The sequence below is a fragment of the Diplotaxodon limnothrissa genome, linkage group LG7 (genome assembly GCF_057381915.1).
Source record: "Diplotaxodon limnothrissa isolate DT_005_m linkage group LG7, D_limnothrissa_male_GT1.1, whole genome shotgun sequence".
NCBI classification, from domain to species: domain Eukaryota; kingdom Metazoa; phylum Chordata; class Actinopteri; order Cichliformes; family Cichlidae; genus Diplotaxodon; species Diplotaxodon limnothrissa.
The window spans coordinates 10,794,671-10,813,325 of record NC_140602.1 but is presented as its reverse complement, the minus strand read 5'-3'; the positions used below and the strand labels follow the sequence as shown (position 1 = coordinate 10,813,325).

Below are 18,655 nucleotides of genomic sequence, written 5' to 3'. Positions count from 1 at the left end.
TACAATTTTTAACTACAGCCTTTACCACCCTTTTCCTGACTGTGTCGAGACGAGTGCTTTGGAGTCCTCTACAGCTGATGCAGAGGCTACACTGAGTTCATGGGAGCTTCCCACATTACACTCACTCATACCCAGAGAGTAATCAGTAAATGTCTTTGAAGGAGAGTTTGTTCAGCACTTCATCAGGTATAAAGTGGTTTTTATTTGGAAATGTGGTCCCTATCCATCTTTTAAATGACTTTTTAATGGTCGTCACACCATCCTAATCAATCATGTGGCAGAGCTAGCCTGCAAGCGCAAATACACTCTATTTATAATTCCTATATTCTGCAGCAAAAACCCGACTCAGTGTGCCTCTCAGTACTGTAAACAAACAGATACAAAATCAGTAGGTTTGTCTTTCCAATTTTGTGCAGACATTGGAAAAACTTTCTTTAGCAATCTCCAGCATCCTGGTTATGAGGTACCCCGCGTAATTTGTCTTTATATTACATCAATAACTTTTTCAAAGGAAGGATAGAGTAACTTTCCCCCCCAAGTAGTGCAGTTTATTGTTGTTCTTCTGTGTCTCTTTATTCAGGCCCACACTTCATGAAGGCCCCCTGCTCACCGTCACCACTCCCCCTCCCGCCTCACTGGCGACCACAGTACTTTACATCTATAATGAGATACAAATACGCATCAGCAGGACAGTGTCTATGCCACGCGTCACTCTGTGAATATTACTCACACTTATTAGCTGGATTATGTTAATCTTTACACTTTTTGCTCACAGACAACAGACTCCCCATGATATGGGGGTGGTCACGGCAGCAAGCGTGTGTTGTCCTGTGTGTGTATTTCTGAGTGTGCGCCTGCATGTCTGTTAAAGTGATTGCCATGTTGTCAAACTGATCTGCATGAGAAAGGGTGGTCTAATTACATCACTTATGTAAATGAGAAATGCACACAGCCAAGCACATACATACACATCGCAGAGGTCAAAAAGACAGTGCAGGCTGCCCCCTTATTGACTAACACAGGGTGGCATCACCACCTGTCAGAAATAGCCCTGTGCTCACACTGTACACAGAAGTTACAGGCTGTTTCGATGCACACCACTCAGATAAATCAGAAATGGAAGTCGATTGGTCAAGCTCACATTAGACTAAAGCACTCAAAATGTTATTGGAAAATGTCCGACCGCATATCCAGTGATTAGTCTTTTTTTCAGACTGAAACACTGATAGTATCCCTGTTGGAATGATTTATTGAGTCTGACACATTTTAATTAAGCCCAAATTAAATGAATCGGCTGGCGGACTATAAAACATTGCAGTTTAATAACGAGCCCCTACATTTTCCTTTTTTTCCCCCCCTTCCTTCATCCAATCCCATTTTGGCTAGCCGCACCAAATAACCTCTCTCCATTTAATGATATGCAAATGAATTTTCATGAACCCCATGATCCCATGCGATGATTAAACTGAGATGACATTAGCTGCCATGCTGCTGCCACTCTGTGTTTCTGTCTCCCTATTTTCTGTCTCCCTATCTCTACCATCTTCCTTTGTATCCACGACAACAGCCAACTGGTGATATTAACAGGGTTCATTGTCAATATTCCCTTTCCTTCACCATTCCTTGAAATTTCCTTTGTGAGAAGTGACATTTTGCATATCCGCTGTTATTTCAGAGAAGTTTTCCCAATGCCAGCAGAGATGGCGAATCAGAGAGCTGGTTTCACTGGTTCTCACGTCTCATGTGGTAGTGAGCCCACTGCAGACATACAAGTTACAACAACTTTACAATTACTGTAGTAACATTACATAGACGATTTTAGTAACCTTCCACATCTCTTCATTTTCCACTTTCAATGCTCCCCTCCCACCGTTCCGTTTTAGTCTGTATCCAACTCCACCTCTGCTGTCGTTTATTGTACTCCATTTGCATAATGAAGCCCAGGCTTAATTAAGATCCCACTGGAGTCTGGAGCCAAGGATGAAGGAAGGAAGGACGAGGGAGGGGGAGGTAGTGAGGGAGGAATCCGGCGTTCCTTAGCTTATCCGCACGTGTCCAAATAGGAGGCACAATTTGGGGGGGAGAAGAGCATTGACGAGTGATTAAATCGCTAATTATGATCGGCTGTTAGAATTAGTGTGTGGCTGTTAATTAGCTGCAGATGAGATGCCCAGACAGTTGCCCGCCTCTGATGACTGCAGAACCCTCCCTGACTGGCAATAGAGAAACACAGCTTGACACCCTGGAGATGATGCCAACACATCCCTCCCTTTAAACACACACAGCAGTCTGAGGGGATATCCCTTTAAGAAGATCCCAGGTGTGCAAGTGCAGGAAAGAGGCTCTTCATCATCCTTGTCCACCCACTCCCACTGTTCTTCGTTAAGCACAAAATCCCCCATTTTCCTCCTTCTGCATCCGTTATTCATTTTGCTCATTATTCCTCTCTTTCCACATAGTCTTTCTGCCCATACTGGAATGGTATGATCCCTCCTCTTAGATTTTTGTGATGGGCAGCAGCATCCTTTCAGTGCAGCAGCTGGCACTGAGCAGAGTTGGCATCACGGAAATAGTTTTTCTCCCAAACTCCCACCACGGCTACATTTGTAGTTCTACTTGTAGTTCTTTTGCTACTTTTTTTGCCGTGTCATTTAGTACATTTTAGTGTATCTATTGGTCGTGCCCGCGAACGCCTCGCAGTTTGTGTTTGGCATGGTGCCATCTCTGTTTCCAGTCTTTCCCTTGAGGGGATGCCACCGCCAAAAACGTTCAAGGCATCCGAAATGTTTTGCTCACCGTACGGAGGTTTCTGTTTACTAATGTGTGCATTATGTTGCTTTGGCAGGGTGCCATCTTTCTCCCTGTGCCCTTGCCGCCCCTGAAAAGATGCCATCACTAAATCGCTGGCAACCGTTGCCCGGGCACCTCTTCTTGGCTTTGTCCAAACAAACAAATGGTGATTAGTAGCAAATCCTCGGAGGTGAGTCCTCGTCTTTGACTATGACAGTTTTCCGCCATTCGCTTCGAATGCTTCGGGCATGCCACATGTACAAACTGGCATGCTGCCCGTTGGGTGGCACGCTGCAGCTGGCATAGAAAGGAAGAAAAATTGAATAACGGTTACAATAATTCCAACGCTGTTTCCCATTCTGCGACCTATCGTGCATTTACAAATTTAAAGTATTGTCCATCTTTCTCCTCAACATCCTATGATTCTGTCGTTTATCGATATCCGAGTCCTCTGCTTGCTGGCATCTCACTTACTTCTATGCTCCGCTATCCTCTGATATTTTTCCCATCTTCCCTTTCTCTGCCCAGTCTCTTGTTCGTTACGCCCCATTATGCCTGTGCCAAGGTGCCACCATGGTAGCAGTATGGAGGTCTGTTTCTCTTCCTCTTTCATTCTTATTCTCCTCCTCGCCCCTTTTCCCATGCCCATGCCCGCCCCTGCTCAAGTCCTGACTGGATGGCACTGTGCCAACCTGCCACCGCCATCGCTCTCATTTGTAGCTCATCCCTCCGTTGCCCTTCCCCCTGTCTCTTCATTTCCATCCCTCTCTTTTCCCCTTATTTCATTCATTTATTTTCTAACAAAAAAAAAAAACGCTTCACATTGTATGGAACACTTTATGTGTTGGACCTCTAGTTATGCGCAAGATCACTTCAGACATACAAACTTTTCATTCCTTAAAGTCACTCTGCAAATCTTTGCTGTCATTTGAAAGACTTTTTTTGGCACCTGAAGAAATGCTCTCAGTGGCTGCCCTGTAGGTAATTACAGCAGCACTCACTTATTCCACTGAGACAAGAGGAGAAGGACGAAGAGAGCCCCGAGTTTGTAGAGAGCTTGTGCTGTTTTAATTAACTTTAACCAACCCCCCATTATGTGTGTTTCACTTCACATCTCCTAGAGCCTTGAGTAGGTTGTGCTCGTTCACACATGAACAATACAGCAATATGATTGATATGATCATCAGTAAAATTGATTGTATACCATTGACCTAACCCACTTTGCCAAGATGACCCTTGCTCCCTTGTTTTTCTTTTTTTTTTCTCCCACTCTTTTAATTCTCTTGAGTCAAACAAAAGCTGGCAGTGGTGGTGATGCTATTAAGCAAATACTCTCATTAGAACACAAAACATAATGAATATGTAAATGGTGTGTGTAATTTATGCATGGGCTGAGAGACTTGTTGTCTATTCAGCCCTTTATTATACTCTCTATTTTTATCCCCTTTTCCTTAAAAGTTCACACTCTTTACCAATTTACTGCTTTTCTTAGACCACATCCTGTGACTGAATCCTTGGGGGACTTCTCGAGGTCTATCTATTGTCTCCTTTATTTTGCCTTTTTTTATGTCTACACTTTTCTCCTTGCCTTTAACCATGGTTTGTACTCTCTAACAGTCTTTTTTCTCTGTTTGCTTCTTTTGGCTCACATCCTGTCCTCTCCAAAAACAAACCCTGCAGTGACGCATTAAACCAACAACTGAGTGTTTGAACAAGGTCTTTCTTCCAGGAATATGAATACTGAATAATCTATCCACTAAATCGCATCCGGACCTGATTGTGTTGTATTCTCTGTTTTCCCTTTGTCCCTCTGTGACTGTGTTGATCTTAATGTGTGGTCCAAACTGTGTGGCAAATTGAAGCGTGTCCTGATAGACGGAGAGTAGCCTTGCTCCTGTCTAGGATAAACACCTATAATACTCTGGCTCCCTTGGCAATCACCATAGCAACAAACCATGGTACCCACGTGAGTTGCATAATAAGATGTTCCCCAAGACCATGGACCATAAAGCGACAAAGTGACAAACTAGACACCCGCAGCACTGGCTGTAAGACAGAAAAATTCATTTTGAACAAAACAAAGGTTATGTTTGACATTTGAATGGTTATTTTCTATTTGTCAATAAGCTCACATCAGAAAACATGCACCCTTACAAGCACATACACCTTTTCTGTGTCTCCAGACCTTAAAAGGTGCTGATGAGCTGCAGTCAATGATTGTAATGAGCTATCGATCACCGTGGGAAAACAGAGGGACAGAGAAGGGTGAGGGAGGCAGAGGGAACCAGAGGACACACACACACAAACTGAAGGACTGCCAGAAAAAAAAATAAGAAAAACTTCAGATGAACTAAATGGAGACAAGCTGCCTGAGACAGAGTATCAATACTTGCTTTAATCAAGACTTCATCTCCCATTGTTCTGCTTGAAATAGAATTTATGGGACTGTGTTTTCTGTGATCACAGGTTTAAATGGAAGTGGTCAACTCAGGGCAGTGTGTGGATGAGTTGATTTGCGAAGGATGACCATGCAGACACGCTTACCATGACCAAGTACAGATGCCAGTGAATGGCACTGACGCAGTATCTCTATATTCCCCTCTTTTTGTGCTGTATGCATGGAGTGAAGGCAGACAGCTTTAGGGAAGGGGGAGGTGCGTTGCGTGTGTGTGTGTGTCGTGTGTTGGCTAGCGTTTCAGATAATGAAATGCAGCAGGGAACAAAGAGCTGGGGGCCCCTATTCTCTGTGCTGCAGCTTCATTTTCACTCCCGTCAGTCTATGATTCTTCTAAACCCTCTTTCTTGTGTACACGCATGCATGTGTGTGTGTGTGTGCGTACGTGCATGTTTATGTTTGTATGAACCAGTTGTTGTTATGTGCACGAGTCTCCCCTCCTCCTCCCCCCCGTTAGCATTCTGCATGGCAGATCCCCCTAATGTAATAACTGTGTCTGCATGTCTAATTTACAGCAGGAGAGAGTAAATAGCCTGTGGTTAATTACAGTACGTGTGTGTGCTTGTGTGTATGTGCGTGTGTGAGTCTATGCAAGTGTCTACATGCGCGTGGGTGTGTCAGAATGATTTATGAGTTGCAAATAGCTACACTAGTGGCCCGTTTCTCCTCACTTAGTTTTTAATCTGTCTTTCCATTAATTTTCCTGGAGACGTTATTATGGTTTTATAACAATGTGCACGAGGATGCACATATGAGTACACGCGTGTGTTAATGAGACCGAGGTGTGGACATTTCGCGAGTATCAGCTCTACGTGGGCACCTGGACTGCACTTTTGCTTTTGCTTCTCTATTTCCCTTCCTTCCTTTTCCCCTTTTTCTCTCTTTTGGTGCTTCATTCACTCTCTTCATTGAGAGCCACAATGAACACAGATCTTTATTGACAGTACACGGTAGAACATGGAAACAGCAGGTCAATCCGTTTAGCCCAAGGGCCGATACACCAATTCACCAATTTGTCAGTGTTAGTTTGAAAGAGAAAAGCAGCTAATCTCTCCTCTCTGCTCTCTATTGATCACACACTTAGACTCCACTTCTCTGTCTAAACACTATTGATTCTCTCTCTCTCTCTCAATCTCTTTCTCCCGCTCCCTCTCTTTCGGTCTTGCTCTATTCACATACCACAGCACTCAACACCATATTCCCTTCTTACACTCCCACTACTTTTCACATAATAGTTTTGAATAACTCAGATCGTATGTCCTTGTTTGCGAAGCCTTGAGTCGCATTTTAGACGAACACTTGAGAATTTTTTTTTATATAAGTAAAATAAGACTTCTGAGTAATTCCTGTAATAGTATCACAAGTGGAGCTTATCAACTATACAAAGCATTTTAAAGTTTGCTCCACAAGTGTCACAAATCATTGTCCCCTGCTGCGTACTTTCAAAAGCTTATTCATGGTCTCATTAAAAAAATCAATTACTTAGCAACCCTTCAACAGTCTGAATACAGACTGTGATTAAAAAAAAAAAAAATCACTGCTGGGTACACCGTCTCCTGTCTCCTGGCTTTGTTTTTCAGTCACATCACAGGCTGCACTTGAAAAAGGCCACATTCCTGTCAAGATGAAGGCTATGTAAAAATTATAGAGTGATTATCCAAAGGAAGATGCCCCCCCCCCCCCCCCCTCCAGCATTTTAACATCACTTCAAATTGAACCAAGGATCTCTATTTGATTGGATTTTGCTTGTGGCGACTCTGGGAATGAAACATTTTCGTTGACAGGTATAGATTTGGCAGAGAAATGATTGTGCTGTGGACAGGAAGATGAAACACAGAGATCGACTCAAATCTATGTCAAAAACAGGCATTCATATAGCATTTATTAGGTCTATATTGCTCTGCCATAATGCCAAGTTAATGAAATGTAAACAAGGAATCCCATCTGTTACTCACACGCTGTGAAAAGAAAAAAAACCCAGCCTAACACCCATGGGCTTTACTAGCCTCCTGCATAGCTCATTTATATTAGATTTGTACACCCCCTACTGGTGCTTTTTACTCATTACAATTTACCCCAGGTTACAAAACATTTGACACATGGCTTGTGTAACTGAAAATCAGCTGTTGTTTGGTAACCGGTAGTTCAGGAGGTTGAGATGATCGTGAATATAGAGCTTAGGCTTTAATCTTTTTAACAAACTAAAATGTCAGTCACCTTTTACTCGAAGATGCCTCCTTCAGGAGCTGATGCCCAAGCCACAGTGAAATGGTGGTTAGGGGAAGTACTGGAGGGTCGAGAGGATCCCGAGGGTTTCTTCGCCATGTGTGTGTCCATCCTGGGGCAAGTAGAGACCCGCTCACAGTTTCTGTCCCTCATCGAGCCTCTGTCCACGGGTGACAGACTCCTGCACGCCAGTCTCACCTCCATCTACCAGGAATATTTCACCAAGGTCAGTAAATGTTTCAGCAATAGAAGTACATTCAGGTTGGAGGACTTGTAACACCTAGGCTTAAGTCAGCAAAAATAAAATACATACAAAAAATGACACGAACAAAACACAATAAGGAAGTAACAGGACTTAATTAAACGACTGGCGTTTTTAGAGATTAACTCAAGCATTTGATGATACACGTAACTTTAGGTAGCTAGTTGTGTTTTTGTCACTTTTTCATTTTACCTACTAGCCTAGCTTAACCTAAAATAAATAAATACGTAAATAAATGAAAGAAAACATACATAAGTATTAATGATTTCCTAATGGCGGTACAGGAGCAGCTCTTCACCGAAACTGCAAACCACTGCCAAGGCTAAAGTTTCCCCCTTTTGTGAATGCGGAGCCCCGGGATCTGCGTTAATTGGTGATATTTTCCCGAGAACTACGGAAGCGTTGAGCTGCCACCCAGGCAAAAGAAAAATAGAGCTATATCACATCATAACGTGAAAACTTTATTGTTCTCACAATATACTATCATGTTAGTACAATATACTTTTCACGTTTGAACAACATAATATCACGTCATTACAATATACATAATTATTACGTTCGTAGAATATAAAAAGTTTTTTGTTATAACGTGATATTAAGTATATTGTAATGACGTGATAGTATATTGAACAAACATGAAAAGTATATTGTAAGAACAATAAAGTTTTGTGATATATCTCTATTTTTATTTTGCCTGGGTGGCAGCTCTATGCTTCCCTACATCGAGATGATGTCTCCCAATTTTTTCCCATTTCAGTTTTCTTTGTATTTGTAGGGATTTTTTCTAAAAATGTCTAAAAGTAATTTAGAAAATGGAAATTGTGATTTCCTTGGCATTTTCCACTTTCCCTAAACAATTTGAGGAAAGTGGACAAGTGGAGGACAAAAGAAGTGGCAGGTCTAAAGAACTATCTAAAGCAGATGAACAGTATCTGAAAGTCATGTCCAGAAGAAATAGGAGAAAAAAATCAAAAACAAGACCTGACACAGGACCTGAGAGATGCATGTGATGCAGCCCATCAGCGCAGGATTTAATCCCAGTGCTGATAGGGATTAGGGCAGGACCCCCTGGAATCTAGAGGGCGGTGTTGGAGATGAAGATGGGGGCTTGAATGAAGCCTGAGTGACAAGACGGAACCGGTGATGGGGAGAATTTGGGTTACAATAAGGTGTCTGCAAGGAAGAATGACAGGTTTGCATGTGTCCCTTATGAAGTACTTGATGAGTGTAAACCAAGCCGTGCCTGTACACACCCATCTAATTAAAGAGATAATACATTTAAATAATTGAAACACCTGTGGTAGTTTTTGATAAAAGCTAATGTCTTGTCATTTAGGGCATAGTGTACACATTCGTCTTTTTAAACTACTAAAGAATTGTTTTAAAAGTAATAACAGTGGGTTGTCCTGCTTAAATTTTAGACTGAAGATGACGAGCTGGAACTTGCTTTGGCTCTCTCTCTACTGGATATGAAAGGTCAGAGAGGATCTGTTCAGCTGAATTCTATATTAAAGCCTGAAGGAAGCAACTGCACCAATCAAACTGGATCCTGGAACAGAGAGAGTCCACCGCAGACAGCCAGAGAGATGGAGTTTCAAATAAGTACGTATCCTAATAAGCAGACACTCGGGACAGGTCAGACTGTGTGTGTCTCAGAACAGGAGGGAGATGTGGATCAATCACAGAAACCAAAACGCTCTAAGAATAGGCGGCAGAGGCGAAAATGTACTGGCCAGCACCTTGTAGGTTTACCCCGCTCTCCATCAGCACCACCACCAGTGTTACTGTGGTTCAGGAGGGATTTGCGGCTGTGTGACAATCCTGCTCTCGTGGCGTCACTAGAAGTGGGTGCACCTGTCATACCTGTCTTCATCTGGAGCCCCAAAGAAGAGGAGGGAACGGGCATTACAGTGGCTATGGGAGGAGCTTGTAAGTTTGATCAAGGAATCAGTGGTTATAGCAATACTTTGTCTCATGTCTTCATAATAGTTCTTGACAAAATCCTTGTTTGTAAGGCTCTGTATTCTAATTGTCTGAATGTATCTTCCCTTTTTTAAATAGGTAAATATTGGTTACATCAGGCATTGTTGTGTTTTTGTTCATCTTTGGAGCACATCGGCAGCCGTCTTGTCGTCCTCAAGGCAAATGGGGAGATGACAAGTACTGAATCTTCTCTGAAGGCACTTAAGGAGCTGATTAAAGAGACTGGGGCAAGAACAGTGCTGGCTAATGCCTTGTATGAGCCCTGGCTGAAGGAGAGAGATGATCTGGTAGTATCAGCTCTGCAGAAACAAGGTGTTGAATGCAGGATGTTCCACTCTTATTGTCTCAGAGACCCTTATTCTGTCACCACGGAGGGTGTTGGCCTTCGAGGTTAGTCAAAGCATATTTCTATGTGCATACTGGGTTTGCTGATAATGTATACCTAAATTACAATATGGCTATTCTGATGAACTTTTATTGTTTTTTTATGATGTAGGAATAGGTTCAGTCTCTCACTTCATGAGCTGCTGTAGACAGAACCCAGGGACTGCAGTAGGAGTTCCCCTGGACCCCCCGGTATCTCTCCCTACACCTGCCCACTGGCCAAAGGGGCTCTGTTTGGATGAACTAGGCTTGGCACGCATGCCCCGCAGGAAGGATGGCACAACGGTTAGAAACCAAAGCTCTAAGGCAAAACAAAACACCTATTGTTCAGTTGGTTATCTTAACAGACTTGGCAATGAACAACACCATATATTTATTTCTATTTCTAGGTGTGTATAGATATGAAAAAGAGTCAGGCAGGGCAGATGCTCCGAACACCAGCTGCTTGTCGCCCTATCTTCATTTTGGTCAGCTCAGTCCACGCTGGTTAATGTGGGATGCCAAAGGAGCACGTTGTCGACCCCTAAAGTTCCAACGCAAATTGGCGTGGAGAGATTTGGCTTACTGGCAGCTCACGCTGTTTCCTGACCTCCCATGGGAATCCATCAGACCTCCATACAAGGTGGAAATTAGTTATAGACTACAAAGTGAATATTAACCATACCATAAAATTGTAAACTTTTTTTGTTGCCACGTCAATTTATTAATTTGTAATAAAGGCCTAAACCACATTATGGATAATTTTACATCCACTGGCAGGCTTTGCGGTGGAGCAGTGATCGGGGCCACCTCAAGGCATGGCAGCGAGGACGAACAGGCTACCCTCTGGTCGATGCAGCCATGAAGCAGCTGTGGCAAACAGGCTGGATGAACAACTACATGAGACATGTAGTGGCATCTTTTCTCATAGCATATCTTTATCTGCCTTGGCAAGAAGGCTATCGCTGGTTCCAGGTGAGATGCGTGTGCACACTGGGACTAATGCACTCACAAAGATATTGCACCAAATGCCTGACAAATATTCACAAGTACTACTTAACTTCCTGACTGTATCCAACCCATTTTTAGGACACCCTGGTGGATGCAGATGTTGCCATAGATGCAATGATGTGGCAGAATGGGGGCATGTGTGGCCTGGATCACTGGAACTTTGTCATGCACCCTGTTGACGCAGCAATGACCTGTGACCCCTACGGTACCTATGTTAGGAAATGGTGTCCTGAACTTGCAGAGTTGCCTGACGAGCTTATTCACAAACCCTGGAAATGTCCTGCATCTATGCTGCGGCGTGCAGGTGAGACATTTTATTGTAATTCACTTTTTAAATAAGATAAATGTATGGAATCATGCTTTGCATAGTTTAGTTTTAACAGTTAATATATCAATTTATTACATCGATGCTGTCCTCACGGTTTAGGTGTGGTGTTTGGCCAGTCGTATCCCGAGTGAATAATTACAGATCTCGAGGAGCGAAGGAATCAGTCTCTGCAGGATGTAGCTTTGGTGCGCAGGGAGTTTGAACAGTATGTGGACAAACGCTCAGGCTGCGATTTGGTGCCTTTGCCCCCACGCCTGGTCTCTGAGGCTTTGGGTTTATCACACAAGGATGGGGCTGTGGTGACACAAGGAAAGCAGTTCCTGTTGCCTGTCATCACTCGCATGGAATTCAAACACCAGCATGAAGATCCGGATGCTGATGCCACATCAAACCCCTACAACGCAGTTTTAAAAGGATACGTGAGCCGAAAGAGGGACGAGACCATTGCTTTCCTTAATAAGAGAGACTTCACTGCCAGTGTAATGCATGAGGCAGTCCAAAGAAAGGAGAGGCTCAACAGCGATTATCGGAGAATGGAGGGGCTCCCACCGTCTCCTTCACCTCGAGGCAGGGCCAGACGAACTCCCACAGCCAAGGACAGGTTCTCTATAGTACCCGGTGGGGCAGTCACTTCTCTAAAGTGACCAAGACTACAAACTTTTTAGTCATTTGCCACAGAATGTAAACATATTACAAATTTATTGAGTGTAAAAATTATGCCAAGACATATTCTGCCAATGTGGATGTGGAAAATATTTGTGGAAAAAAAGTAGATTGCAAGGGGGCTGGAAAATGCTCTCAAAAGTTTATATTCAGTTTGACCTCAGGTACTGTGTTTAATAATGGCAGCATACACTGCGTTCCAAATTATTATGCAAATGATATTTTTCTGTTTTTGCTACTTAGTCGATTCAAATGACAGTCGGCATAATTTTCGAGTCATCGACCAATAGAGTATAATTCAAATGTTACTGAACAAAACTCCCAATGAAAACAGTATGTTTTTCAAAAATAAAAAAACTTAAAATGCACTGTTCCAAATTATTACGCACACAGACTTTCAAAAGATTTTATAGATTGTAAAGAATTGAAAATGGTTATTTGTTGAATTTGCAGCATTAGTAGATCAATTTCACTAACATCAAAAGCGATTTCAATCAAAAACATCTTAACAGGTCAAGTTACATATTAACATAGGACCCCTTATTTGATAGCAGTTTTACAATTCTTGCATCCATGGAACAGTTTCTACTTGAATGGTTTGCAGGATGTCAGAATAGCCTCCCAGCGCTGCTGTTTGGAGGTGAACTGCCTCCCACCCTCATATTTTTTGTTTGAGGATGCTCCAAAGGTTCTCAATAGGATTGAAGTCAGGGAAGAATGGGGACCACACCATGAGTTCCTCTCCTTTTATGCCAATAGCAGTCAATGATGCAGAGGTATTCCTTGTAGCATGAGATGATGCATTGTCTTGCATGAAGATGGTTTTGTTCTTCTCTTTCTACCATGGAAGAAAGTGGTCAGTCAGAAGCTCCACATACTTTGCAGAAATCATTTTCACACCTTCAGGGACCCTAAAGGGGACAACCGGCTCTCTCCCTGTGATTCCGGCTTAAAACATGACTCTACCACCTCCTTGCTGACGACGCAGCCTTGTTGGGACATGGTGGCCGTCCACCAACCATCCACCACTGCATCCATCTGGACCATCCAGGGTTGCACTGCACTCATCAGTGAACAAGACTGTTTGAAAATTAGTCTTCATGTAGTTCTGGGCCCACTGCAGCCGTTTCTGCTTGTGAGCATTGGTTAGGGGTGGCTGAATAGGTTTATGCACAACTGCAAGTCTCTGGAAGATCCTACACCTTGATGTTCGCAGGGCTCCAGAGGGACCAGCAACTTCAAATAAGTGTTTGCTGCTTTGTAATGGCCTTTTAGCAGCTGCTCTCTTAATCTGATGTATTTGTCTGGCAGAAACCTTCCTCATTGTGCCTTTATCTGCACGAACCCATGTGTGCTCTGACTCAGCCACAAATCTCTTAACATTATGGTGATCACGCTTACATTTTTGTGAAATATCTAAGGTTTTCATTACGTGTCCAAGGCATTCAACTATTTCATGCTTTTCAGCAACAGAGAGATACTTTTTCCTTCCTATGTTGCTTGAAAATGGTGGTCTGCTTAATAATGTGGAACATCCTTCTTTAGTAGTTTTCTTTTAATTGGGCTCACCTGGCAAACTAATGATCATAAGTGTCCAAGATTGATTTCAATGATACAAAGAGTCCTGAGACACAATTCCATCCATGGGTTTAATTGAAAAACAACTAATCTTTATGACACTTAAACACAATTTGCATTATAATTTGGAATGCGGTGTATATACATATATTTATATTAGTGCGATTTATTTTTTCTTTAAGCCGTATATAAAACATAAAAATTTCAGAAATAAATGACAAAGAAAAGAGACTTTTTAAGGAAATGTTTATTTATTTTTTATTACACAGGTCCTCTGTCCACAGTTTAACCCTTATACATGCAGTGAAGATCAAAATAATTAATACCATAAAGACAAAAGTGCTTTTTAAGTCAAACAGTGTCCCAAGACAGAGTTTCAAGTCCTTCACTGAAATGATTTGTAACTATTTTATTCTAGTCTCAGTCTCTTCCACCTTTTGGTGGTTTGATGCTTTAAGAAACCAACAATGGATATTAGGTCAATGCAGGCTGGAAGGTCCCCTAAATTAAGTCTGTAAAGAAATTCTAAAGTTCACAGCTCTACAGCACTGACAGATCAGTAGCCTGGAGCTACAGAGCTCCACTGGAGAATGCTATGTATTGCGTTTTAACGGACAGGCACATATTGTGCACCTCTCTCTGCCAGTGTTGTGAGAAAAAGGGAAGGTGCACAGCACATACAGAAAGGTGTTATGTCAGTCCTCAATAGAATGGATGTATCTCTCATATGCAGCTTCATCCATTAGACTGTCAAGCTCGGCAGGTTTGGAAATGCTCATCTTCATGAGCCAACCTATAATAGATGTGTAAAAATCAAGTTAAGCTAAGCTCTGATTCAAAGATGCACACTGGTTTCAGTACTTGTAGCATTAAATGCTTCACATGAAAAAACAAAACAAAATAACTACACAAAATATGAGTATATTTTGTTCTTTGCATTGTTTAAAGATATAAGCTAAAAACCTTATAAGAGAAAATGTTTGTAAATGTCACTGACACTGTTATTTTTATATATATATATATATATATATATATATATATACACATATATATATATATATATATATATATATATACACATATATATATATATATATACATACATATACATACACACACATATACACACACACACTTTTTTTGCTTGAGTAAAATAGTCCACCAGAGTGAACAGCTTATGTTTTGCTTTCAGACTGTGAGTGAATGTTATAAGTGAAAGGTTATTTTAACATTCTGCAGTGCATTACTACCAAAGGCCATAAAGGTAATTGTGATGGGTTAGTAATTAACTTAAATAAAATGGAATGAATGCAGTGAGGGAAAAGAGATTGAAACATACAATGTCTCTGGACATCAACTATTCAGATGTTAGTTAGAAAATGTGCAATGAAGGGTCATTTTAATGAAATATAATGTAATGTAACAATAGAACAGCTCCAGCTTTATGGCCTTAATGTAGACCCTGTCTTCACTGTTATGTTGTGTTGTATTACTGCCATCTACTGTCCAGAGATTAAACCTCATAGCTTACTGCCGCGTATTATACTGGGTGATAAAACAGTTAAAAAAAAAACATTAGGTTTTAGCAGTGATCTATATAGAAAAAAAATGCACCAATCGAAAGAAAATGCCAATGTTGTGACAAACCACAAAGAGTAATGTCATTGGTTAATTCTATTTAAGCTCTTGCATTAATCTAAAATGTCTCATACATACACCAGAGTACCCTCCACTAACTGCACTGTGACGTTTATGTGTGTACTTACCATCTTTGTAGCAAGATTTATTGACCAGACCAGGGTTGTCTGCCAGTAGCGTGTTGATCTCTACAACTTCTCCAGTTAAAGGAGAATAAAGCTCGCTGGCTGCCTTTACACTTTCCAGAGCTCCAAACTCATCTGCAGGAGTAAATTTCAGAAAGTACGTCATGAGGGACAAGAGGCCATCCACTTTCCTGCATTGTGGTGACTCTAAATCCAGCGATGACATGCATGAGATCAAGCTTTATACCCATCTTAATAATATTCACTATTATTCGGCAAACATCATACCTTGCTGAGCCAGCTGTGCCCCCACCTCTGGCAGTCCACAATAAACTACATCTCCCAATGCCTCCTGCAAGCGGTTAGGGAAAACATTTAGCCAGGACAACCAGAGTATGATGTTAAAAAAAAAAAAACAAAACAGTTATTTGCGTTTCATTTAAATGTTGTGGAAAGGGATGTCTGTGTTTACATTTGAGTCACTGCTATCTGGTGTTTGAGTGTTGTGCACACACAAGAAATGTAATGACAACTGTCAGTCCTACATATACTTTCTAAACTTTTAAATAAATGCCAGTTTAAAAACTGTACTTTATATTTATGTCAGTAAATATATGTTATTTAAGTTTTTTGGGGGCCATGTGAGGGAGCATTGCCTTAATTAGCTTGCATAATAAAAGAGCTTTAAATCTTGGATCTGCCTTGCATGTGCACATATTTCAGCGCCATTGTGCTAAAAAGTCATCACCTGCAAACATAAAAAAAAAAGATTATGTTTTTATGTCTAATATATTTGCTTATATTGAAAAATAGGCTGCACTCCGCATAATCTACATATGAAATAAAGAAATAACAAGTATCTTTATGACTATATTATTGTACCTACCTACTGTGTATTTTACACAATAATAAACCCAGTCTCTTCTGGCCACTTAAAATAGCTTTTAAAAAGACATTTTTAATGTTAATGAAACACCTGAACAAACAAAGGACACATACAAGTCCCTCTGCCAAAAACTGAGTGCAGCTTCTACTGCTACTGGACTGTTTATTTCAAAACACAATGATAACATTTAAGAGAAATATGTTTCACATACTGTAAGCCATCAAATCATTTATAGCAGTTTTAATCAGTGTTGTCTCAAAAAGTGATTTGAGTGATTTACCAAAACATTGTCAGCCTAGACATGAAACGTATGCCAACCATATCTCTAAAGAATGATATAAACCAGTTTGTGACAAAGTGACTTTTACATAGCATTTACTTATCCAGCTAAAAAGTCTCTTGACATATAAAAATGTCAATTTTTAAAGAGAGAGATCTGGCCAAGCAGCATTAAAAAATAACACTATTATAAAGATATTGTGTGGCCAAAAAAGGACTGGATTGATTATAATGTAGATAGAATAATGCAGAGCCATAAAGATACTCGCGAAACAGGCCATTTCTTTATTTTTCATATATAACATATAAAGTCTATTTACCAATACAATTAAACACATTACACATAAAACTCTGAAATCAACTATCAGTTGATAATTTATTAAGACAACACCAGTAATCATCTTTTTTTCCTTCTTTTTCTGGCAAATTCCGGAAATCACATTTTGGCACCGGTCTGTGAAGTGCACGCGCAAAGGTGGAATACTCACTTGTGCAAAGTTGCTGATCCCGACCGTCCCGATTCCGTCTTCCACACGAATCCATTCGTGTTTGTCTGTGAATTTAAGCGCTGCAAGATAACACAACATACTCAGAACTTAGCGAGGATTTTGAAGTCCTCGACGAGTATGACAGAAACACTCAAACACGCTGCAGCTATCGTGTCCTTTCTGTCGCTAATGTTATCTAATACAAGACATGCATAGTCGAATACCTGCTGATAACCGGCTAGAAGAGGCTAGCGTTCTTCCAAAATAAGGCTTAGATGCCAGCTGCAATGGAGAAAGCGACGCTGAACGAGCGAGTAAAGGCAAAACTGTAGAAAAGTTGGAAGAGAGGGAACGGAGTAGCCAACAGGCAGCCATGTTTGTCGCTCACTGATGAGAGCATGTTTCTTCTTCATTGATATGAGAGGTATCAGTGGCGCTTTACTGCCCTCCACCGATCATCGTTATTGATCCTCTTGAGCGCTCGGTTTGCTATTATAAAAACTATTATTATAATTTAACTAGCAATAAATTTCTTAAAAAATAAAGAAATACCAAACTCAAGCCCAAAGTAAATTACTTCTACCCCTGTTGATTTTTTTTAAAAGTTGCCACAGATGGAAATGGAAACTGACTTAGAATCGATGCTGCATTATTTTAAAATAAATTTCTTGGCAGTTTGAAAGTTTTATACCATTTAAGACATGTTTCAGCTTCAAAGATCATCTAATATTAAAAAAGGAAAAATAAATTTTTGTTTCTGAGTTGTTTTTTCCCATGTGGCTGAATAACTCAGTAAAATAAAGTCTAACATTACCTTGGTGATAAAGTGGAAGGTGTACTACTTTTTATATTTCCAACTATTTTAGTTGATCTTTCCAGTACAACGCCGAAATTACTGTCAGCAAAGCCAAGGGAAGTTATACTGATTTAAAAATCTAAGTGTCAAAAATATAATAAAATACACATACACCATTACTTTACAGTGACTCAAATAATGGATTGTAGGTTATGTCCCAATACTTTTTATATACTTTGCTGCTCTAGCAATGCTCAAGATTTAGACATTAATTGAAGTATAAGTTAAATAAACATTCAAATCAGTGACTTAAAGATCTAGACCTTTTAATATGAGACTGTTCTAAGACATGCCTTGCTATTTCCTCAACACATTTCACTTGGAAATAATTGGAAAACAAAAGCCCACATATTCAGCAGCAACAAATTAAAATATAAAAAAAAAATATGAAAAGAAGGTTTTAGAGAGAAATACTGGGATATACTGGCAAATATCTGCTTCTTTCTGTGAGTATCACCAGGATTTCACACTCAGAATAATACTGCATGTAAATTTCTATGCCCAAAGTAGGGTCGTTTTTTGTTTCGTTTTGTTGGAACACGCCCAACTAATTTAACATATCTAATATCTATGGTTTTGCTGATGATAAGGATAAGCTTCCAAGAAGTTTATCAGGGCGTTATTTCAGGAGCCGTGGTGATATCAGATCTGATTTATGATGGGTGGATTATGTGTAAACACATTCAAGTTTATTTCCTGGCTTCATCCAAATGTTTGTTTATAA

General features: G+C 40.6%; 2 protein-coding genes across 2 annotated transcripts; one reads left to right on the top strand and one right to left on the bottom strand.

Annotated features, from left to right (window-relative positions):
- The first annotated feature begins 7,475 nt into the window (after positions 1 to 7,475).
- On the top strand, positions 7,476 to 12,062 carry LOC146627808 (uncharacterized). Its single transcript, XM_085357372.1, is given in 8 exon segments — positions 7,476 to 7,697; positions 9,155 to 9,662; positions 9,795 to 10,106; positions 10,213 to 10,434; positions 10,490 to 10,722; positions 10,860 to 11,054; positions 11,169 to 11,394; positions 11,518 to 12,062. Coding segments are annotated over 8 exon segments (2,463 nt in total).
- Positions 12,063 to 13,929: 1,867 nt separating this feature from the next.
- Positions 13,930 to 17,450, bottom strand: LOC146627807 (glycine cleavage system H protein, mitochondrial-like). The gene is made up of 5 exons (XM_085357371.1): positions 17,300 to 17,450; positions 17,076 to 17,155; positions 15,711 to 15,774; positions 15,426 to 15,557; positions 13,930 to 14,452 (listed from the first exon to the last, which is right to left on the bottom strand). Exons 1-5 carry the CDS (start codon positions 17,448 to 17,450, stop codon positions 14,355 to 14,357), a joined length of 525 nt encoding a protein of 174 aa, XP_085213497.1. The 3' UTR covers positions 13,930 to 14,354.
- Between the last annotated feature and the right edge of the window lie 1,205 nt (positions 17,451 to 18,655).

Coding starts and splice junctions, on each gene's coding strand:
- LOC146627807 (XM_085357371.1), bottom strand. CDS start 17,450: ATGGCTGCCTGTTGGCTACTCCGTTCCCTCTCTTCCAACTTTTCTACA. Junction 17,156..17,299: donor TTCTAGCCGGTTATCAGCAG/GTATTCGACTAT, acceptor GTTATCTTGCAG/CGCTTAAATTCACAGACAAA. Junction 15,775..17,075: donor GGATCAGCAACTTTGCACAA/GTGAGTATTCCA, acceptor AACCGCTTGCAG/GAGGCATTGGGAGATGTAGT.